Source organism: Dermacentor variabilis, chromosome 7 (assembly GCF_050947875.1).
Source record: "Dermacentor variabilis isolate Ectoservices chromosome 7, ASM5094787v1, whole genome shotgun sequence".
Lineage (NCBI taxonomy): Eukaryota > Metazoa > Arthropoda > Arachnida > Ixodida > Ixodidae > Dermacentor > Dermacentor variabilis.
This window is the reverse complement of record NC_134574.1, coordinates 170,480,846-170,505,259: the sequence shown is the minus strand read 5'-3', so window position 1 is coordinate 170,505,259 and position 24,414 is coordinate 170,480,846. Positions and strand designations below refer to the sequence as shown.

General features: G+C 48.1%; 1 protein-coding gene across 2 annotated transcripts in view; it reads right to left on the bottom strand.

Moving 5' to 3' along the window:
* trh (PAS domain-containing protein trachealess) overlaps nucleotides 1–24,414 on the bottom strand; it is a 534,047-nt gene that overhangs the window by 499,611 nt on the left and 10,022 nt on the right. For both annotated transcript variants that reach the window (XM_075700282.1, XM_075700284.1), the window contains exon 2: nucleotides 13,607–13,823. In XM_075700282.1, coding sequence (XP_075556397.1) covers nucleotides 13,607–13,722 — 116 coding nt within the window. In that variant the 5' untranslated portion in view covers nucleotides 13,723–13,823. The remainder of the gene's footprint in view (nucleotides 1–13,606; nucleotides 13,824–24,414) is intronic.

Below are 24,414 nucleotides of genomic sequence, written 5' to 3'. Positions count from 1 at the left end.
CACTATGCTCTTCATGCCTGTGGACCCAGTGTCAAATCTGCGACTCCTAAACAGGCAAGTCCTTTCTGCATTTCTTGAGGGAATCGCGCCAAATGAGATAAAGGACGTGAGAATAAATGCACGGAAGAATGTCCTTGCAGTAGATGTTCTACACCGTAGTGCACTGCAAAGCCTGCGGCACGTAACAGAGATTCGACAAAGTACAAGTGCGATCCATGATACCTACTGGCTGCAATAGGACGATCGGCGTCATTTATGATGACGATATTTCTATACCAACCGACGACTTACCAATATTAATAAAGCCAACTACAGAAGGCACTCTTATCACGCACATCACAAGACTTGGTAACACTCGTTGCCTGAAGCTGTGGTTTGATGGAGACAGCCTTCCCTCACATGTCAAAGTTGGCCAGGTCCGCCATTCAGTCCGCCCATACGTACCGAAGCCCCTGTAATGCTACAAATGCTGCAAGATGGGACATGTAAAAGGTGTCTGTAGGAATAACCTCGTGTGCCCACGGTGCGCCGAATCTCATTCAGCAGATGCCTGCCGCGCAACTGTGTTAAAGTGCCCTAACTGCCATGGTACTCATGAGGCCTCATCCAATGATTGCCCGCGGGTGAGGAACGAGCGAGCAGTATTCAAACGTATGGTTCATTCAACACACAAAGAGGCTGCAGCTACTCTCAGATGACGACGACATCGGTACCGAAGAGCAGCACGAAGAGTTACGTCTACTGAAAGATATACACCATCTGCCGGCAAAGCGGCTACCGTATCAACGCCGACTACCACAAAAACAGACACTGCGAAAATGAAGACTGGGGCAACACTCTCACCTCCTGAAGAGTGGCCTACACTTCCACGAGCACAACCTGCCTCGGAGTCACATCAAATTGCGCCGCCCTCAATGACCTCACGAACCGCGGATTGGACGACGACTGAGGATCGCCAAGTCATAGTGATGCTGAAGTCACTTATGGACGTCGTGCGCATTCTACTGAGCAGCATGAAAACCCCGTCGGCACAGAGCGCACTGCAGGTGCTGGACACCTTGAGTCCGGTGCTTGCGGCTCTAGGGTAAAACCATGGCCCGAGAGATGCCGTCGTTTCAGGAGAAAGTCAAGAATGCATCTGTCTTTCAGTGGAACGCCAGAGGGCTTAAGAGGAAGCTTTAGCTCGGGCCCAACTCCGACGCGGCCTATTCATATACATGTAAAACGCAAAAACGTTTTTATGAGATAACCCCTGGACCGACTTTGATGAAATTTGTCGCATTTGAAAGAGAAAGTTAAATTCTAGTGACTGTTGGAAGCGGAATTTCGATTTAGGGCTTGAATTTTCTTAAAACGATTTTCAAATATTTGACCATTTGAAAAAAATAGAAGCACGAAGTTTATAAATTCATAGCTCTGCATCAAGAACCGATATCGCGGTTCTGTAAACGGCATCCATTAGATCATTCAAAACGGACAAATTCAATATGTCATTTTACATCTTACGTGAATTTGTTACGTTGGTTACAACGGTTTTGCAAAAGTTGTATTTCTCTATTATCAAATTTTTTTATATTCATGTGTAACATATCAATTTTGTCCGCTTTAGATGTACTATTAGATGCAATTCACAGAATTGTATTATCATTTTTAGTGGTTAAGTTACAGAGTTGTAAACTTGATAGTTTCGTTTTTTGAAAATGTTCGATTTTCGCCAATTTTTAACAAAAAATTGACAACCTAACTCAAAAATTCGAAACCAACAGTCACTAGATTTTAAGTTTGTCTTTTAAATGCAACAAACCTCGTCAAATTTGGTGCAGTGGTTGCCGAGAAAAGCGAATTCTCCTTTTACATGTATTTAGATAGGAGCACTTGAGCTAAAGCTTCCTCTTAAGTCACGCATGTCCGACTTTAGACAGTTTGTCTTTACGCACCAGTTCCCCATTATCATGATTTGCGAGCCCAACCTGTCAGCTTCCATCAGACTATCCGGATATGAGCGCTTTATGTCCTCTACCCACGGAGAGTGCAGCAAGGTTGTTGTGTTTATACGCTGTGACTTGACTTATGAACATCACCCAGTGCCTCCTGACGAAGCAAATCAATACGTTTGCTTAACAGTGAAGAAGAAAAATCTCACGTTTACAATTCTTGGAGTCTATTTATCTCCAGCAAGCCGTCTAGATTGTGAGCGCCTACGGGGAATTTTGACATCGACTCCACAGCCGTGGGTGTTCACTGGTGACTTTAACGCCCACCATTACCTATGGGGAAACTCCAAAGTTAACTCTAGAGGCAGAACGTTGGTGTCCTTTGACTCTGAACGCGAATTTTGCTTGTCAAATGATGGCAGCCCTACTTATCTGGGGGATCAGCGTATAGCAGCTGCTTGGACCTAACCTTCATTTCACGGTCGCTTTCGAGAAGAGTGCACTGGTTTTACGATTTAGAAACACGGGGTAGCGACCACATCCCAACCTATTTGAAGATCGAAGGTTTGACTAGCTCGAAGTCCTCCAGAACCGCCCAGTGCACCGACTGGCCTAAATACAAAATAATAATGGAAGACTGTTGTCGTTACGGCTCCTCTTATAACCTACAGGGCGCGATAAAGGATGCCATACAAACAACCACGCATTTGCTTTCGAGGAGTTCTTCCCGCACCGATTTCGACATCGAACTAGGAAAACTTCGAGCAATTCGCCGTCGTGCGGAGCGGAGATATAGACACACGAAATCCAATCATGATTTGAGATTGGCTAGAAGAACACAAAAGAAAATACAACGTCACATGAACAAGCTGGCTTCGCGACAATGGGCATCCTTTTGCGAGTCCCTGGATCCACGAAAACCTTTGTCGCTTATATGGAGGATTGTTCGTGGCCTTCGCACAACGTTTGGTCAGCGCCACCCGTTTAAATCTGGCACTTTATCTACAATGTCGAGATATTGACGTCGCTGAATCTTTCTGCAGAAAGATTGCTGGCGAGGCAAATTCCGATGGAACGGGTACGGGAACGCTCGACCACCCACTGTTCTCACGCGATCCCCGCATGGAATGCCCTTTTTCTGTGGAAGAACTAGAAGCTGCGCTGGCTTAGTGCAGGCTTTCTTCAGCGCCAGGACCTGACGGTATTACATACCGTGCCCTGTGTAACCTAGGAGACCAAGCTCGGAAGGCACTCTTGCTCTTGTACAACGACTCCTGGCAGACGGGTACGGTTCCGCAAGAGTGGAAGTCAACTCGCCTCATTACACTTCTCAAAGCTGGCAAGTCGCCTTTGGACATTTCCTCATACCATCCGATCGCACTTGCCAGCTGTGTCAGAAAAACAATGGAAAGAATGATTTTAACACGTCTGGAAAGGTACTTAGAGTACTATGAAATCTATCCACATGCTATGGCCGGATTCAGACGGGGCCGTTCGTCAACAGACAGCGTTGTTGACTTGATAACATTTGTGCAACACCAAAAGGCCTGTAAGCGACTATCTGCTGCTCTGTTTCTAGACGTTAAAAGAGCTTATGAGAATGTCACCCATGAAGCCATCCTTAGCACGTTAGAAGCCGTGGGACTTGGGGGTAAGATGTATATGTGGGTGTGCAACTACTTACAGAGGAGACCATTATACGTGCACACAGAAAATGGCCCGACATCCGTGCATTACGGTAGCCGAGGAGTCCCTCAAGGCGGAGTGCTTAGCCCGACTCTTTTCAATCTCACCCTCAGTGGATTAGTTTACAACCTGCCAAGCACCGTACGACTTTCCATCTATGCGGACGACATCTGCATTTGGGTATCAGGTGTGACACGACTTCAGCTTCGCGCTCGGCTTCAGAAGGCAGCCACAATGACATCTGGCTACCTTCGTGACCAAGGACTTGAAATTTCATGCGGAAAGTGCGCAATGGTGGCATTCACGAGGAAGCCAATGTCTGGTTACGGCATATCTATTAACGGACAACTTATACCATACAGCAGAAGTCACAGGTTCTTGGGAGTCGTAATTGACAGAGACCTGTCTTGGACTCCGCACGTCAATTACGTGAAAAAGCGGCTGACTGCTATCTGTCACCTGTTCAGGTTCCTTGCAGGAAAAAGTTGGGGAGTATCTATACACGCTATGTTACAGTTGTACATGGCGTTGTTCGTTGGATTCCTGCGATACAGCCTGCCTGCAATATCCAACACCTGCAAGACTAACCTGCGTACGATTCAGAGTATTCAAGCCCAAGCCCTTAAGATATGTCTTGGCTTACCACGCAGTGCATCAACGGCTGAAAACATTGCCCTTGCGCAGGATTACCCGATCACGACGCACATTACCGTTGAGACAATGCGTATGCATCTCAGGCATTATGCTAGGACCCCTTCCCACCACATGGCGAGCCTCACTGCTGCAAGGCCCTGCTCGACATTTAGCGGTATTGTCAGTGCACATCGTGCGTCGTTTACTTCAGGGTACGCACCTGTGGCCAAGCCAGCGTTTCCTCTGTGGTGTTTGAGCCGTCCACAAGTACATAATGATTCCAGAACTACAGAAGAAGACAGATCTACCGGCCCCCGCTCTAAAACAGCTGAGCTTACTTCTGCATGAAAAGTACAGCAACCACGTGCACATCTATACCGATGGATCGACTACGTCGTGCAGTTCTGGTGGTGCCGTGGTTATACCAACGCGAGGAATGACACTGCGGTTCAAGACATCGCATGTCACGACCTCAACGGCGGCAGAACTAACGGCCCTGCGTCGAGCACTGGAATGCATTGATTCTGAAAGACCTAGAAAATGGGCTGTGTTCTGTGATTCAAAACCGGCATTACAGTGCACACAGTCAGTTCTCCGACACGGATGTCATGACCAATTGACATACGAAGTCGTGAAACTTTACCATGATGTCGAACAAAAAGGCCACGAGGTCGTTTTTCAATGGGCACCTGGCCACTGTGGAATCAGTGGCAATGATTCCGCCGATAACGCTTCTCGCACAGCACATCAAGAAGAGCACAGCGTTCCAATTCCGCTTTCGAGGACTGACGCTGCAAGGCAGCTTCGACACCTGGCACGCAGTCTCACAGTGACCGAGTGGAACTCGCCAAACTTACGACTTACACGACTACATCGACTAAACCCCTCCCTGCAACTCCGACCTCCACTCGGACTTCCTCGACGTGAAGCTACGCTTCTCTGTCGCCTTTGGTTAGGAGTTGCCTTCACAAAGGCATACTCTACATTAATTGGAGTGACTGACAGTGCAGCATGCGAGGTATGTGGCACCGAAGAAAACATCGACCACGTGCTGTGCCACTGTCCAAGATATGCCCTAGAGAGACAAGAACTTGCCAAAGCTTTCCAAAAACTGGACAATCGGCCGCTTTCTGTGCAGGTGCTGCTGGAACACCGCCGCCATCGCCCGTCGGCCCATAAAGCGGTGAAGGCGCTTTTGTGTTTCTTAAGGACGACGGGTTTGTGCAACCACCTGTGACTATTAATGCAATTTCTGTTAAACCACACGCGTCAGCGAACTTGCCGCAATTTCCTTCTTTCCTTCCCTCCTCTCTCTCCATGTGATCTTTGCTTTCCCCTTTCCCATTCCCCCGGTGTAGGGTAGCCAACCGGACGTTATTCTCGTTAACCTCCCTGCCTTCTACTTTTCTCTTTCCCTCCCTCCGTACATACTGGTCGAAGAAACCTGCAGACTCGCATTTAAAAAACTCGAGCATAGCAGGTCGGTCGACAGCTTCAAGTTGCCTTCCCGTATGGCGAGCGCTCTAGCGGCGCGTCAGCCGAGTCCTCCAACTGCAAGATCTCGCGGCCAATTGCGGATAGCACGAGTAGAACCTCGTTGTCTGTAGCCGCTATAGCTCGCTGTGTCGTGACGACGATGGGGCTGTACGCGACGCGGGTCGAGTGAAGCCTTGATGAGAGGTGCGCGCGCAGAGACGTGCACACCATGTGTGTATCTACACACATTTAGGGTCTTTTGTCTCACAGCTACCGACACATGCACATTCTGGCGGATTGGCCAAGAATGTGCACGTATCCTCAGTGGTCCAAGAATTGGGTGACAATTGAAGAAGCCGTTGAATATCATTCGCTATGTTATTAAGAGGTCCGTGTGCTTGAGAGATACTGAGCCGACATCTTATGTGCGGATGTTATATCGCGATTCAATTATCGTTACGCAGAACTCAGACGCGCTCATTGCCACTTCATCTGTCAAAAGTACGGGTTATGTAACTCGTCTATTCGGCAAGAAACTTTACTTACGTGCTTACTTGTACCAAACCCCAGTGGGACAGGCAAAGAAAGCTTCCTAGTATTGGGCAAAAATCATCGGACGGTGATAGTCAAAGTCAAGCGACTGGTTCCCGGTAGACCTGCTGAGAAATGCTTCTGGGAACACTTGTTGGCCAACCTCATTGATTAATGCTACGAGACGTGCAGGTACTATGGCATTGTATTGGCTCGAGCATCGGCACGCGTTACAGTCAAATGAATTCTGTTGTTTTACGTGCCAAGAGAGAGAGGGAGAGAGAAAGAGGAAAGGCAAGGAAGTTAACTAGATCTGAGTTTCCGGTTTGGTATCCTGCATTGGGTTGGAGGAAATAGGGGTTGGAAAGAGGGCAAACAGAGAAAGTGAAAAAGAAAGAAACAACAACCAGAAGCAGGAACAAGTAACAGGAAAGGTGTTCCAATGACACGCGTTCACACAGGCCGGTCGATCTCAAGAAGCCCAGTAGCACTTTTGCGGCCTTCTGATGTAATGTTAAACCGCGTCGATGCTGCAAAATTCTTTCTTCCGACAGAGGCTGGTCGTCCAACTGGTTCAGCACGACTGAAAGCGATTGTCTTTGCATACGGCACTGCGAGCACTGGCAAAAGAACACGACGAATTGTTTCCGCGTCGCCGCAATCGCCACAGGCTGCGGTGTTGGCCAACCCCAGTGGGGAACGCGTAGACACTGGTAAATGCGACGCCCAGCCGTAGCCAACACAAAAGGGTTGCGTCTCTTCGGGAAAGTCTTGATGGAAGTCGAACGCTTAAGGTTGGAGTCAGGGTGTATACACGGGTGTGCATAAAATGTTTTCCTTTGCACTCTGATGAGTAGGCGGAGCATACATGCAGCATGTGTCCTAGACTAAGGGATTGATAAGCAGTTGTCTTCTACACGAGCAGAACGAGCAGACTGACCGGCACGTTCAATGCCGATGATACCACAGTGACTTGGTAGCCACCGAAAAATTATTTCATGTCTTTTCTCAGTCAGCTGGTGTATGACCTCTGTGATTTTGAATGCCAACTGCGGCCCACGTCGTAAAACTGACAGTAAACACTGCCACGCCGGCTAGGAGTCTCAGAAAATCGACCACTTGTGTGTTGGTTCGTCATTAATAAAGCGTAGTGTGACTCGAAGAGCTGCGAGTTCTGCTGCCATCGACGTTGTCATGTGAGATGTTTTCAACTTGATAGTGGTGGCTTTTGCTAGAATGACGACAGCTGCGGTAGCGCTGTTCAGCAGGACGGAGCCGTCTGTGTCTATATGGGTGAGGTCTCGAGGCCTGCAGGTGTGAAGCAAGATGGTCTCACGATGCGCTGAGAGGCAGCACGAGGCACGTGCTCTCCCCGCAGGTAGATGGTGGCAAGCAGTCCGGGCAAGGTGCCTTACGTGCGCTCTTCAACTGCGATGTGCGTCTTGATGAGGTGGTCTCTGGCATTCGCAATAGTCGCCGCTGTTGACGCACTTCGAGGGAGACCTATACAAATCCTGAGCGCCTCAGCTCAGGATTTGAATAGTGCGCAGGCTTGTTTTACTTGCGTTAGTCAATGCTGGCAAACTGTACCGCAAAAAGCCGAGAGAAAGTACCCTATATAGTTGTAGCATAGCGCTTTCCAGCGAAAAAATTCAGAAGGTGGCAGATGCTTGTCAATCGCTTCTTCATGTACACTACATGGGGGCTCCATGATATGTCTATGTCAATTAATACACCCAAGAATTCGTATGGCCCTAGAGATGGTATCCACCGCCCATTGATTAATACACTGTAGTGCGTCATGGGCTTACGTGTAAATGGGACAAGTGCACATTTATCAGATGGAATCTCCAAGCCTTGATTGCGAATGGCATTCATCCCGTCAATAATAAAACAGAGGAAAGGAATGGCTCTGTCTGTATCTCTCCACCGAAAATAAGTGTTCTTCTGTCATATGTTAAGAGGAAGCTTTAGCTCGGCCCCAACTCCGACACGGCCTGTCCAAATACATGTAAACCGCAGAAATCATATTGTGAGATAACCCTTGAGCCGATTTCAATGAAATTCGTTGCATTTGAGTGAAACATTTAAATTCTAGTGACTGTTGGAAGCGGAATTTTGACTTATGGCCTGAAGATTTTTTTACAAGGATACAAGGATATTTATATAATTGTGTGTTTAAAAAAATGGGAGCCCGAAGTTTACAAATTTGTCCCTCTGCATCAAAAACAGATATCGTCGTTCTGTAAATTGCAACTATCGGGACATCAAAGCGGACAAATTTTATATATTAATTTACGTCTTATGTAAAATTGTTGCGACGTTTAAAAAGGTTTTGCAAAAGTGCTACTCACATATCGGTGATGTATTTGAGAACCATGTATAATACGTAAAATTTGTCAGCTTTAAATGTGCTATTAGATGCAATTTAAATAATTGCGATACGTTTTTTCATTGCTGAGTTACAGACTTGTAAAGTTGATAGTCTCGATTTCAGAAAATTTTTCATTTCTGACAACTCTTTAAAAAGAATGAACAGCCTAAATAAAAAATCCGCTTCCAACAGTCACTATATCTTAACTTTTTATCTTAAATCCAAGAAAACCTATCAAATTTGGTGCAGTGGTTGCCTAGAAAAAACGATTTCTCCTTTCGGATGTATCTACATAGAAGCCTCCGAGCTAACGCTTCCTCTTTGAGGAATCCCCCCAGTAAAGAGAAACATTAAATCAGTTAGGTTCATCTAAAGTATGATTTCAAAGCACTATTTTCGTCAAAGCTTCATCTATTTAATATCGCATCGAAACCCTGCGCCGGCATATCAGCCCGACGTCAAGGAATTCAAAGCATTTTCCCCATATTTGGGCCACTGCGGTGCTGTAATATCTTACGAAAGTTGCTCACTCCAGTCTCCTTCCGAATACAACGTACAGTTTGCCGATATGACCAGCGTGCGCCGGCCAAGCGCCATGACATCACGGCGAGCAGGTGAGAACCAGAGGCTGTGTTGCCACCTGCCTTTCATATTCGCGTACTTTAGAGGCTTTCATATTTATTGTAGAAGGGCAATGGTACTAGTACAGCTTAACTCATTTTTTACAGCGACGCTGTATATGGCTAGCCGATTCCTCCGTCCGTCTGTCTGTCGGTCGCCTGTACGCCGAAAACTCCTCCGGCGCAACCCCATACGCATGCGCGAAGAGGGAGGCAGAAAGAGAGCCGCGCAATTAGCCAACACCACCAAGATAGCACAAGGCCTGCTTACTCCGATCTATAACGTCATGCTGCCTGGCCTGAAGTTTCCACTGACAAGGCTGGCGTGATGAAAGCGGTGACGTCGAAATCACTATTGCCTACTGGGGAGCATCCCCGTTAGATTCTATGGTAGCAGGGCCAGGTAACATGACGTCATGGATAGGAGTGAAAATACCTTGCGCTATCTAGGTGGTGTTGGATTAGATGCGCCAGTAGTGGACGTCGTTGCTCTCCGTCGCATCTTCAAGGGGAGTTCGGTCGCGCGTATCTCCGTCGCAGCCCAGCGCGCTCAACAGTTTCTCTCCGGCTCCGAAATGGGTAGGCCACGCGTCATACATACTCCTGAGGAACAGGCAGCTTTTGAGCAGCAACGCCGCGAGCAGAACCGGGAACGAGCTCGTCTACGCTGTGCCGATGCTGCAGCCCGGGCAACCAGAACAGTCTCGTGCAGCCGAGCGCAAGCAGCATAGAACGACAGAAAGCTGAGCTAGTTGGTAAGTATTCATTACGCAAAATAGAAGTGAGGCGTGCAGACAGGACACAAGAGTAGAGAAGTGGACAACACGAACGCCGACTATCAACTGAAGGGGGCACTGAGGCGAAAAAAGAAAGAAGGCACAAAACTCATCTGCGCATGCTCAGGAATGGTAACACCACGTGTCACGCAAGCAGCAACTGCGTACTGAGGATCCGGCAGCCTACCAAGCCGTCGTTTAGTGAACCACCGGGTTTAACCCAGTGATAAACATCGGTGCTGCACGTTTCAGCTTCGCTGGTTCGCCATCTGTACGGAGTGCTTGGGCGGTGATTTTTTTGGCGACCCTTTAACTACAACAAGTGCGGTTAGTGCGGACGCTATTTCGCTACAAAGGTAGCCAACACTTTTATGTTGCACGATCTCAACGATAGTGCAACTAGCCTGCAAAATCGAAAAACTATGAGATCGCGTCACGCAGCTTTCTATAAGACGCGGAAGGACGCAGTAGCCAACTTTTTAGACGAGTTCAGAAAGGGTCAGGATGTCTCGCGACTGTATGTCAATAAAGCGCATTAAGCAGCACTCTATTTCTTTCTTAACGGCCCCCACGGTTCGATCTCATCATGCAGCAGTGAGATTCTTCCCAGTGATCGCCTAATGTTGCCGACCTTTTTCGAACGGTCTTAAAAGGGCATAATTAATGCACTGAACTGGTGAACGAGAAAAAACGACGTGGCATCGCTCTCGTCTTTCTCGCTCACTATGAGCGCCGCAATATATAATATCGTGCAACAACGTGGAACCTACGACTGCTTTTATCTAATCGGGACGAAGGGCATATCGCTTTTACTTGCTTGTTTCTCACATCATGACGGCGATATTATCGTACCACTCTCACTGTCCCGATTACGTGACGCCACCTTATTTTACGACAGCTTCGTGAACTCGGACTCAGATTAGATGACGTTGCCGCTACGCGTACTACGTACATTTGCGAAGCGCTGCAACTATCTACTAAGACAGAGTGCACTTGCGCAAGATTTCATTCGGCAGCGCAGATGTCATCACATTATTAAAGTATTTCACGACTGCATTTACAGAAAAGGAAAAAAGAAATATCTGGTTTCGCCTTCAAGGTTTCATTTATTTCCACGCATAACGACTTTTAATTCTCCGCGCCAGGCAGTACAATCATGGATGAGAAAAAAAATATATAGCAAGCAGCAGAAGTTCGCAACTATGTGGCTTACCGGTGTGTGCAGAGCGAAATCACAGTGGCCGGGGGAAAAGGAAATCTGCGACTGCTTTTTACACTGCCATCTCTGAGAGAGAGAGAGAGTACATTGGTATGTGCAATGCACATTTGCACAAAGCACCTATCAGAAACCACGATCGCGGGAGCGCAGAAACGCATGCAGTGCTCGCACGCAGCGAGCTTCCCAGACACTCGCAGAAGACCAGAAAAAGAAGCACCGTTGGTCACTCGGCGTAAGCAGCGAGAGCACATGCCGGACAAAACAGGCAGCCCTGCTTTGCTGTGGCTCCGCCGCTCATGCAGGAGCCACGTGAGTTGCCTTCGCAACAAGCGCCGCCATCAGTATTCGCGCCCCGAGCCATGCTGCGAGGAACCCCGCTACCATAAGCGCACTTTTCCTGATGAATCTCCTCGTCCGCGGTGGCCGTCCTTTTCGTCTCTGCATCGACGCGCATGCCAAGGCTGCGTGGGGCCGGGCCCGCTGCGCGGCTAGGCACCGTTACACAATGGACCCTTCTGCTCTTCGCCCGCCTTTCTCTCGTCCTTTCGTTCTTTGCTTATGTTTGTTGTTTTCAGCTATGGAAGCTTATACGTGGTGAGAAGCGCCAATGGCACGGACGGAGGTCGATATGTGACTAATCGTGGATTAGTCACATATTATTCCCGCTCTCTGGTTGACGACCACATATGCTAAAGGGCCGCGTGTTGAAAACTTCTGTTCTTTTGCAGTTAATAATCCGCGGTTTATTGTTAGATGAAAAACGGGGCTCGTTTATTTTACGAGATACTAAGCGGCGCAGGCACATGCCTACGGCGCCCTTCTCTTTATTGAGTCCACGAAGCTTCTACATGGGGAAGTCTACAGGCATGTTGAGGACAGACAGCTACTGGTTCGGGCGTTTCGTTCAGTTTCTTGTAGTTGATGTGAGCGCACAGCCCGACAACTACAGACGTTCGTTCGAACACGCGTGGCGCAGTCCGTGCTCATCCTAGAGAGATTACGCGAAGGCTGCGACTCCGCAGCTTCAGCAACGGGGTACCCCGTGCTGCGCTGCGGGAAATGCCGTGCCTGACCGGATCGCTTCATTTTCTGGTCTACGGCATCGTCCTGGTGAAGAGACCTGTCCGTCCATCTGTTGTTGTCCGGTCGAGCGGTCAATACACCGACTTCACTACGCTCAGAGCGCATGCGCAGCAGTCCTGCCGACTACGTGTTGGCAGTAGTCACCGCCACCTTCACGCTGCAGTTAAATTCAAGGCAACAGTGAGGGGAATGATGCAGACAATGCCACCTTGCATTCTTCCAGTGAAATTTAGGAAGACACCGGGAGAGTGCTTGTTTTCAACCTCACGTGCCGCTCCTATAGAGTCTTCTTATTCTTCAGAATATAATTAAAGCTTGTATATTTCTGTCTCTATTCTCACCTCACTGGCTTTACTCTAGCGGGCTTGTGATACCACAAACGCGACACGATTCTTCCCATAGTTGTCCAATTTCAGCCCTCTAAGGACTACTACTACTACGGGAATACGTTATGCCAGCGCATAGTAAAACTCGTCATGAAATCTGGGAACAACGATAACCTATAGACGATTTAATTTTCGGTTCATAGTCACCGGTAAAGCGCTATACTGGGCTGTTAAGTAAGAAATGTCTCGGCTCAGCCGAGCAGTGTCGTCAAATAATGGGATGAAGAAACACCGAACCCGTCTTCGCTAGAACCGTATCCTAACACATGAATTGTTCTCATATTAGGCGTGTTCTAATGCTCGCGGTAGACAGCTAAGCGGACAGCGGCCATTTAAAGTCTCGTTTTAATTATGGCGAAACCGGCGAAAACCACAGCTTCGCGACGACAGCACTGAAGTAAAAAAAGAAGTAAGGCTACTTTGCTGTCCACACAAGAAGGTGACTGGACAGAATGGTTGGAAATTCTACGGGAAAATACCCTGCGCACAAGGAAACGTAGTGACGCTTTTTTATACGCTTATTGTAATCTACATACATTGTGTTTTTCTACGTTATATATATATATATATATATATATATATATATATATATATATATATATATATATATATATATATATATATATATATATATATATGCACGTTTCTCTTTTCTTTTTCTCTTCTTTTTTTTCCCCCTGTTCTTGTAGATGCGGGATGGCGTCACGTCGCTGAGACGTCTTCATCAAACATTTTATTACTCGCTCTCCGAGCTGTGTTAACTAGCAGTGAAAGTTGACTGTCTTCACTGTTGACCAAAAACGGAACTCACTAACGTGTACTGGTCGTCACCGGGGCGGTGCGACGGGCGTGAGAGGAAGTGACGTGCCGCACAGACATTGCACTCACCGGAAATAGGGATGGTATCCCTGGTGGTGCGGCGGAGGCACGTGCAGGTCCATCGGCAGCGCGGCCGCGTATCCGTCCACGAGACCCGGTGCGTGCGTGTGCTGAGGGTGCTGCATGGTGGCGCAGACCAGAGGACGCCGTCGCGCTCGGCGACGACGCCGCACCGCCCGCTGCTGCCGCTGCCGACGACGACGACGACGACCGTGCACTCCAATCACTGCACGCAATGAGCCCACGCTCAGAACAGCACAAGGCCCCGCGCTCTCAAACACGCCATCCGCTGAACTTCCCGTCACAACTCGCTGCATAATGCAGGTCTGAACTTAAAAAAGCACGCTATCGACAGGACGCGTACAACAAAGCCGGTGTTCTTTGCATGTGTTGCACATGTTCCGCTTTTAAATGACACGCGTTTGTCGCACATGTGCACCTATCTTATTTCCTGTCGATAACGCTTTTTCGCAAGGGTAAATATCGATTACCTACTCTAAGAAATCCACGCCCTGTAAGACAGAGGTATCTGGAAATCGCTGGGCGATGTCCAGCAATTGACATAAGTTCTAAGGAGGAGCATGGAAGTATATGACAGTGTTCTTATGTTACATGTGTAATTATGGTGCATAATCCCTGATACTTTTTTTCCCCTTGTTTACGGTGTTGGAATCCGTAGCCCAGATTATACCTCCATTTAAAGCGTGCTCTCTCTCTCTCTCTGTATATATATATATATATATATATATATATATATTATTGACGACACCAGGGAAATAATTTTCGTTAATAAGTGCAGTTGAGTTATTGGGGTCCAGCATAACACTAAAAGGGCGTTTTTCGAGTACATGTAGCAAAATGATATTCTCACATCACACAATGCCAGCTACAGTAAATGTGTCGCTTTGCCTTCGAGCGAACTAGACCCAGACGGAAAGGCGAGGGGCAAACTTGGAGGAGGCAAACAAACTACGATTACGGCACGCAGCCAACCTTCGCAAGTGAATTCTCCGTGAAGCCCCTCCCTTTTAGTCTTTTTCCCCAAGAAGTCCAAACACGTGAGCCTGCGCTCGGTGGACTCGGCTCAGCGTTCTTGGTTCCCGGACTATTTTAATCGGTGCAAACTTAACCCCCCCCAACCCCCCCACCCCTTCTTTTTTCGTTACAGCGGCCCCTGAGTGTAGCTAGCGCGGCAGTGGAAGTCACTGATACTTACCTCACTAACACTTACTAATACTTACTAATACATGTTCACGTGCTAAATCGACTTCTTTCTGGCGTCACTTATTATTGTTAGAGAGATAGAGAAAAGTTTAATGATATAAAATGCAGAGAGGTCGGCCTGAAGTACATTCGTCTAGCTAGCTACTGCGCGCTGGGAAAGGAGAAGAGGGGAAAAAAGGACGTTTACTTCCTCCATGAAGGCAAAGGACACATTCAGGGCACGGACTGATTACCTTCTAGCTGTTTACAGTTGTCAAGCCTGTAATATATAACATCGCGACACATGCGCCATTGCCGTGGACTGATACGAAAAGTAACGACTGAGTTACATTTATCGAATTAAACATAAATGACCTTGCTTTTATATATATATATATATATATATATATATATATATATATATATATATATATATATATATATATATATATATATATCACGTTTAAGATACTTAGACCCGGCACACACGTATCAGCAAATTATTTTCCAACTCGCAGTTATGCCGTAATTGTCGTTTCTTTAAATGTCGATTAAGTGGGGCTCCCCATGATATCGACGCCCTCTCTATTCAAGAAGAATCGTAAGACTCATTTCTTAAAAAAATTAATCCGCCATGATGGAATAGTGGCTTTGGCATTGCGCTGCTAAACCCGAGAGTGCCTCATGAAATCCCGGTCGCGGCGGTTGCATTTCGATGGGGGCGAAATGCAATAACGCTCGTGGGCGCTACGCATTGGGTGCGCGTTAGGGAAGCCCGGGTGGTCAGAAATAAAACGGTGCAACCCCCCCCCCCCCCCTGCTATGCCTCATAATCATTCTGGCTCGTAAAAGCTCCAAATTTAATTCTTGAAAGAAATTTATATGTTTGAATTGTAGCTAAAGCAAAGGCATGCTTAACCCACTAGCCCTCCCTCCGTTCTGCCACCCCCGCTGCTTTTTTTTTTTTTTTTGTCAAAGTAACCGTAATGCCCCCTCTTGGCACAAGGTGGAATCATATATGAATGAATAACCCCGAACATAGGAAAAGGGAAGTCAGACAAGCGCGAGTTGAGAGGACTAAATAACCGGCTGACGAGGTTAGCCACCCAAGCGACACGCCCTAATACCTCACATCGCGCGCTATGGCGCAGTGAAATAAGAGCGGATCCAATAGGGACCACAAGAGACTAACAAAACGAATAGTACCGAGGGAAGAGCGCCGTCCGGCCAGTTTACCAGCAGCCTGCTCGCACGATGGGGAGGCTAAGTGAACGATTAAGTATAACAACATTCACTTTGCACAACCACTAAGTCGACCGCGGCCAGACGCAAAAGCACCGCACGCAGCGACGTCGACAGCACGCCATGGGAGGCGAGACGCGCGCTCTACGTGAGCACTGCTAACTGCTTGGCTGTAATACTGTGCAGCCTCGTTAGAAACTGCGGAGGGGCGCAGCAGAGATGGTCACTTACAAGTGCGTGGCAGAAAGTATGGAGCAGAGTTTTTGGCCATCAGCTAATTAAGCCGGACGTTCATTACGGAGCAGCAATTACGGAGTGGTGCGCTGCGCCTGCGCATTTTGTCGTCGTCTGCTTCTATTCTATGAAGCCGACGACGCGGCAACGGATGTGTAGTGATTCTTCTTTCGTTTTTTCTTTTGGGCTGACTGCATACATTCAGGGACAAAGGTAGTGGCCCTGCGGAAGCCATGAAGGAAAGAAAGAAAGAAAGAAAGAAAGAAAGAAAGAAAGAAAGAAAGAAAGAAAGAAAGAAACCAACAAGCTTGCAACTTGCAACTTCAATGGTTCAAGCTGAGATAGTGCTGCGCTAGCTCCAGCTGAGCTCCACGGTTCTCCACGGTGGAGTTGAACTCCACGGTTTTTGCGCTCCTGGAACTAAGTTATTTCTCAAGTGAGGAATCGGTGGATGAACACCGCTGAACGTCAATATTACGATCTGCGGTTCTCTTGACAAGCTATATACATGTGATACCGGCTGTGCGACTTCCACAACAATGCATGCTTTTACCGTGCCACTGTCCGTAATACGATCTCCGCCGATGCGTTATTGAAGAAAACCTCGCCTAACTCCTCGCACTTAGCATGTAGTGCGTACGCGCATGCATGTGGGAAGGGGTTGAATGTTGTACCACGCGCGCTGACCCGCAAAACCCAAGCGATGCTCTGTATACGACAACGGCGGTGTACGCGCGCAGGTGCACACAGCCGTGCGTACGCGCGTTATTAGTGATTCCCGACACGTCGCGAAGCATCGTGATTGCCGCGGCCAAAGAGGTGCGGCGCGCCGCGCACCCGGCACGCCCTAATTGATTGACGACGCCGCGTCAAAACACACTCGCGCGCCTGGGACGCGTCGCCTCGAATAGCGCGCGGCGACGCTGCGTATACACGATGCCCACAGACGGACGCAGGCGCGCACCCACACGCAAGTTCGCTGACCCCACGAGACAGCGTTTTTCGTCCAGTCACACGGGTCGCGGTCGTGCACGCGTCGAAAGGGGCAGCGAATTACACGTGCGGCAAATTGAATGCGGAATGGCGGGGGGTTGTATTACGCGCGTCGGCAAAAGCCTTATTAAAGTATCAGTAAGAAAAAAACGCTACATATGCACAGAATCGGTAGAGTGTCCTTTCGAAAGTCCATTTCCATTTGATCGGCAGAGAAAGGCCTGGTTATTAGCGAAGAAAACGAAGAACATTCTATACTGTTCCGTTCGTTCTTGTGTTTTTAATTTTGCTTCCAAAACGCGAAACCATTGACATTAACCTGACTTAAGGATTTTCAGAGCATATCTAAGCCATTTTTATACATATAACAAAGCCACGATAGTTACTAAGAGTCATCGCTTGCTTTGGAACGTGATCTATAGTCAGTTTGCATAGGTAAACAACATAACTAAAGCATACAACACTTGATGCCAAAACCTAGGAGGCCATACGCGATCTTTGAGATAGCGTTGCTCAATTCGTGAGACTTGTTTGAAGTGCAAGGGAGTGCGGGAACGCGTTCAGGAAAGCAGGCACCGCAAGAACAGGAGCCGCGCTGTGCCGTCAGAGACACGCCACGTATTTGCAAAGGTCGTCTTCCTAAACACACCTTGATGTGTCCCCCCTTCTGCTGCTTACCAGTCGTTCGCTCTAGGCGAAATATACACTTATTCGCAACTCCGTAAATGGCTTCTTTCAACTATACCCGCCCTGGTGGCGCAGCGTTTGTTTGGCTCTATGCTTCTGAACACGAGGTCGCGGGCTCGATTCCCGACAGAGGCGGCCGCATTTCAATGGTGGCAAAATGAAAAAAAAAATTACATTTATAGAAATGTGCGCATAAAAGAAACCCTGGTGGTCAAAACTCATCCGGAATCTCCCACTATACGGCGTCCTTCGTAACCCATTGTGCTGTTTCGGGACGCTAAACAGCACAATTTAACGTTCAGCCACACAAGTGGACGATACTCTGTGATTCTAAGGCGGCACTGCAGTCTCTACTGTCACCTTTACGACGCGGACCGCACGAACAGCCAATATTTCACATTACAGAGACGTTACACCATATAAGTGATGCAGGCCATAAAATAACTTTCCAATGGCTTCCAAGTCACTGCGGTATTATCGGCAATGAACGGGCCGATAAAGCTGCCCGTTCAGCCCATACTGAGGAGCCCCACGTACCAATGCCACTTTCCAGAACTGACGTAGCACGGAAGCTCCGCCTGCTCGCTCGGAAGTACACCATGTCACAATGAATGACCCCCTTTTAAGAAATACGCGACTGTACTCACTTGAACCAACATTAAGTCTTCGAGCGCCATCACAGCCTCGCCGTGGAGACGCCACGCTTTTGCAACGACTGTGGTTGGGCGTTGCCTTTACCAAAGCCTATGCGTTCCCATAGGGATGACCGACACCCCAACCTGTGACCACTGCGGCCATGAAGAATCAATTGGCCATATTTTGTGCGCCTGCCCGCAGTACGGTCCACAGAGGGAATGCCTTCGCCACGAACTTGACCAACTGGACGACCAACCGCTATCCGAAAAGAATTCTACAACGTCGAAGGGAGCTAACGTCACAGAAGAAGGCCGTGCAAGCCCTATTGCGCTTTTTGTGATCTACTGGCCTTTGCGAACGCCTTTAACTGGAACGCCTTTTGTGTGTGTGTGTCTCCATGTGTGCGTGTTTCCTTCTTCCCTTTTTTTTAGCGTTTTCCTCTCTATAATATTTCTAAGCCCTATCCCCATCCCCAGTGTAGGGTAGCACACCGGAGACTCATATATGGTTAACCTCCCTGCCTTTCCTCTTTATTCTCTCTCTCTCTCTGTTCTGTATCTGTCAGCTAAACTCAACCCGATATTTCTATGCGTCGTTCAAGAAGAGACGAGGGCGTGGGATGTCTACAGGAGGATGATGAAACTTTTGGTTTCCCTGATCTTCCTTACAACACAGTTACAATGCTAACAAATTAACGAGTTCGGAAAAGTGTTGTATAGGTGATCGCATGCTACATACACGAAAGACTACACGTATGCATTGGTTATGTTCGGCTACTTTTCGCCTATAACTGGTTTTAGTGCTTCAGCGACACTTCTTCCGTCGCGAAAAGTTTATTGTGTCGTTTTTCGTTGGACCAGATCATCTTTCGAGCGCTCCGGCAGCGCTTCTAATGTTCATGCAAGACAATAAAATAAGCTTTACTGGGAGCATAAGCGAGTTACAAGTGCGATAGTGAAGCTTGGCTGTAGTTAGGTCTGTTAATTCACGTAATGAAAAAATAAAATTGTATTCTAATACTTTAGTAGCTTTGCCAAGGTGCGCTGCAACAAATAGCCGAATATTCCATTAGCGTGTGTGTGTGTCTTCATGCGAGATACGAGGCTCTTCGACACCTAATGACACACATAGTGACACTCACAGGAGGCTCAGGAGGAACAACTACCGGCTATGTATGCCAGGATAACCCCGCCTGCTGCAACACCACCACCACCACCTAAGGAAGGACAGATGGCGAGGCCACAGTTGATTTCGCGCACCAGCTATTATTGACGTCACAGATTGTGACACTGTCTGTCTAGGATTGTTAAACAGGTTTAAAAAAAACAAAGAAGAATTTCTCAGAACTGCATCATAATAAAGTATATGAGTACAGCAATATCTCCGAATCCCATCGAATATACAACTTTTTTTAAATAAGAGCTTCAAATACAAAATCAAATATGCAATGCGTTTCTTTGTGAGAGTATTCCAATAACTGATTTGCCAGCGCAATGCTGTTTGAATGTTTGCCAAACTCGATACAACAAAGTCAGCATCACTTGCGTCACGGCCACAATGACAATGCTAGAAAAAAGAAAACAAGTTTGGGAGTGAGCAGGGTCTCGGTGACGGGTGAATGACTAAAAGTATATTTGTTTTATATAAAACGAAAAAGAGATGGATGTGTAACTGACACAGTAATATATTTGCATTCGTCTGAGGTGCGTTGTGTCGGGAATGTTGCCAATCGGACACCCTCGCTGGGATTTTGAGCACTGGCATGGTGTGTTTGTGCTGCAGAGAGCACGCATACGTCTTGCACTGTTTTAAGAAAATAAAGCTCTATTATCTGGCCTTATGTGTCGTCTTCTGTGTAATTTCTTCCGAGACGAACACGTACGAACTCTGACAACGGGCCTTACTCAATTAATCTGGAGACAGCACAGAAATTGATCATGCATATGGTTGGTTAGTTCGCTGTCGATTGTGAAGAAAAACAAATTCTGTTTAGCAAGCTCACGCACGGTAAGTGCTCCTTCCCCGATGCAGCGATGCATCTTGAAGCAGATAGCAATCCTTCACTCTGAAAGAAAAATTACTGGAATAGGCCACGTATTTCTGGCTAAGGCTGGGTTAACAACGGGCCCTGGAGACGTCAACAACATCGTGAGCCGCCGCGTGTATTTGCAGGTAACAGGCACGCTCCAATAATCGTAGTAACACACCACGTCTCTCAGCCGTAACCGAGTATTATTAGAAGAAATCGAACGTCGAAATTCTCGAACCAGGCGATACTTCAACTTAAGACAGAATATATATACTCGATCCACACTCCATATCACGAACGATACGCACTTTATTAGATCTGTGGTTTCACATCGCTATATGAGGGTCTGCAGCTGTCACGTGTTTAGGCGTGAAAAATTCGTTTCTTCGCCGAACGCAAAGCAAACGAAAAACATTCCAAAAAGAGTGGTCTGCCAGTTAGCCCAATTTGGTGCAGAAGCACACTGCAGCGGGCAGAATGCGCTGCGACGCTTTCATATCAAAATATAGGGAACAAGATTGCCACAGGCATAGGTAACTTTACTATATAGAGCAGAGATGGGCAAAATGTCAGATTACAATAGGTGAAGTAAAAGCTTGTAGCGTCCGTCTCGGTGCGAGCCAAGAAAGGAGAGGAATAAAGATTAGGCAGGGGGCTCCGTAATCAGCCCTGCAGTCTAGACATCGCTCGTTTCTTTCCCTTCACACTCTACAGTGCTGACCTAGGACTAGAACATAACTGACCCTAGCAACAATTCTGCGGACTCAAGTTTGTTAAGCTGACGCATCCACGATATCGCAGAGGTGCGAATTCATGTTGCCGCCATTTTGAATGCATAATACCAAAGTCTGGTTTCCACAGGCCGAAGCGCAAGTTCACCTGAACCGGATCACCCCGCAGACGACCAGCAAGTACTACAAGGTGATCTCGTCACTATCACCAGTAGTGGTCAACGAGCTTGTGCTTCACGAGTACGCGCCCTGCTCGCTGTGTTGTGACGTGCCCGCGTCTCTTCCGCGCCCTTTCATCCCCGCAACGTTTCGGCGGGCCACGTTCGACACGTTCTGCAGGACACTGCTGTTGCACGGGCCACTCAACACCTCGTCATTCAGCGCCAAGTCTGGTCTTGTGTCAACGCGGACGGCTAGGCGACTAGTTGTCACCGCCCCATTAGCGACCACCGCAGCCGTCCTGGCGTCGCCGACACCGGCTGCTGGGGGTGCACTTGAGACGACTTTCCAAGCGACAACCCACGCTTCGTAACGCTCGTCCGAGAGACACGCACCGAGCTTTGCCGAGCTCAAGCCGTGGAATATGCCGCTCCTTATGTGTACCCCTTTCGCGCTAACTCGGGTCGCCGAGTATGTGCCACTACGTACGCGCCGCTCTTCGATGCACCTCTTTGACAACAACTTGGGTCACGGTATACATGCCACTGGGCATGGGTCTCTCTTCAATGAGAAGAAATTTAAAATTTATCCGGTGCTGGGCGCAATCCAACTGGCGTCATACACATTCAGACACGCACCACGCACGGACTTCTCGGCCGCACCGCTAGATGGCGCAGCGCGATCAGAGGGAATTGCGAGGAAGGAGCCCCACTGCAGCACACGCCTCATTCATGACGCGTTTCGCCGGTGGCAATACGCCGTGCCGCTACATTGCTTCAATGCGAATTGCATTAACGTCGACAGACACCGTGGAATGGTTTCTGCAGGAAATGTTTCAGTATATTTTACGGGTGTTCGTTCTCTGAAAACCCATACTGTTCATATTGGCTTGCCCGCGTCTTGTTAGGCCTTAGCTAAGTTTGTTTCGTTTTGGGCCATGCCATGCTCAATGCGTCATAGGACCTCGCCAGCCATTCTCGTTTGCTCCGAGTTTTGGAGCACCTGTGCGTTTCTATGTCCAAATAAAATGCGAACTGAACTGCACTGAATTCGCGGGGACCGACTTCTGGCCTGGCTGGTGCAACAACTTCCATAGAGTGTTTCAGCGCGGAAAGTCTTTCACAGGGACATAGGAACACAAGCGCGTGTACGTGTCTCTTCGTGTGTCCGTGTGAAAAAGTTTCCGCGCTAAAACGCTATATCAGGTGGACCGAATTCACACTGACTTTCGCTGATGAGTGCTTCTTGCCATTTACCGTCCTAGTTCGCTAATGATACATCAAACATCACGATCGTGTAGCTCCATATTTATTGAAGTGGAATGCACACGAACCAACGAAGGAAAGGATACACACGATACCTGGACACCTCGTGAGTGTTCTTTCCGCCGTCCATTCTAGTCGCTCAGTAGCGGCATTTCACTTCAACGAATATGAACCGACTAGCTCCAACCGTCGCCCTTCTCAAACCCCGACCGCGGCGGCCGCATTTCGATGGGGGCGAAATGCGAAAACACCCGTGTACTTAGATTTAGGTGCACGTTAAAGAACCCCAGGTGGTCCAAACTTCCGGAGTCCCTCACTGCAGCGTGCCTCATGCTCATATGGTGGTTTAGCAGGCGAAAACCCCAAAATGTAATTTAAATTTAGACCTTCTCGCGGTACATGCCTAAAGCGATAACCGCAGCGTTATCAACGCTGACAGGAGAAAGGGGACGCGACGTAGCGTATGTCCTGTCACCTCTCTCGCGTCCTTCTTGTTAACGCTATAGGGTTATGGCTTTAAAAACAATATTACCTTAAAGACATTTTTCGCGAATACATGCCCTGAACTTCAGGGTCCCTTTAAGGCCGAGCGCTGAGCAAAACCGGCACTGTTATTGAAAGCATTGAAGGAGAAGCAGCTCGGTGTTATATTTTGGGCACGTGTGGAATTCAAAAGCGTCAGCACTTGCGGGGCTCAGTGGGGCGTTCTGCGGCTGGAAAATAAATCGCTGCAGTTCAATTCCGAGTTGCAGCTGCTGCATTTCGATGCCGCGGAAAGCAAAATCACTCGTATATTAAGTCGTGAGACACGTTTTAAGGAGACGTTGCGGTCAAAGTTAAGCTTCAGCCCCTATCCTCCCTTCCCTTATTTAGGCGTCCCTCATAAACATATACTGCGTCTCTGGAACTTAAAACTCCGTAATTCATTGTACTTTACCAGTAAGGCAGTCGCATTGTCCAAGCGGAAAGACGAGAATAACGCATAAAACGTATACGCAAGCCAGCTCGCGAAGCTGGTTCGGGTACTGTTCGCAGAAAAGGTGCAACTCTTATCTTCATCCATCTGTAGAACACACCCTGCTTCTCGCCCCCTAAGTTGTTTCAAAAACTTACGCCTCATATTATTTATGAGTTATAACTATATAATAAGCGGCGCGAGCTGTCCCGGGGGCGTTATCGACAAAAGAAATCTGGCTGGCGGCGCGCGCTCTGGGCGTATATACACGCACTGCCACTTGATGCCCCGTTATCGCTTCCCGGAAGCTGCAAGAAAGATCGAAGACTACGCACCTAGCGCGTGCGCCGGGTCTGACGTCTTAATGCCCTCGGCGGCCAAAATGAATAATCGCCAACCGACCGCCGCTCACGAGGATATTGAATATCCGAGGTCGCTACACAGCGCGTTCGTCATGCCCGGCACTTTTCACCTTTCTTGCTGAGGCACCCGCTTATGCAAACAATGTCTGGACTCGTGTGCGTATGCTTTCGGGCGTCAGAAAGGTGGACGGGAAGCGAACAAGTGCGAGATATGTGTTATATAGACCCGTGTTTCGCAGTACACGTCGTGTGAATTCTTGTTCTATACGAGTGATTTGCAAACATCAACGGCAAGAGTGCTGTTTGCAATAACCGGGTTTC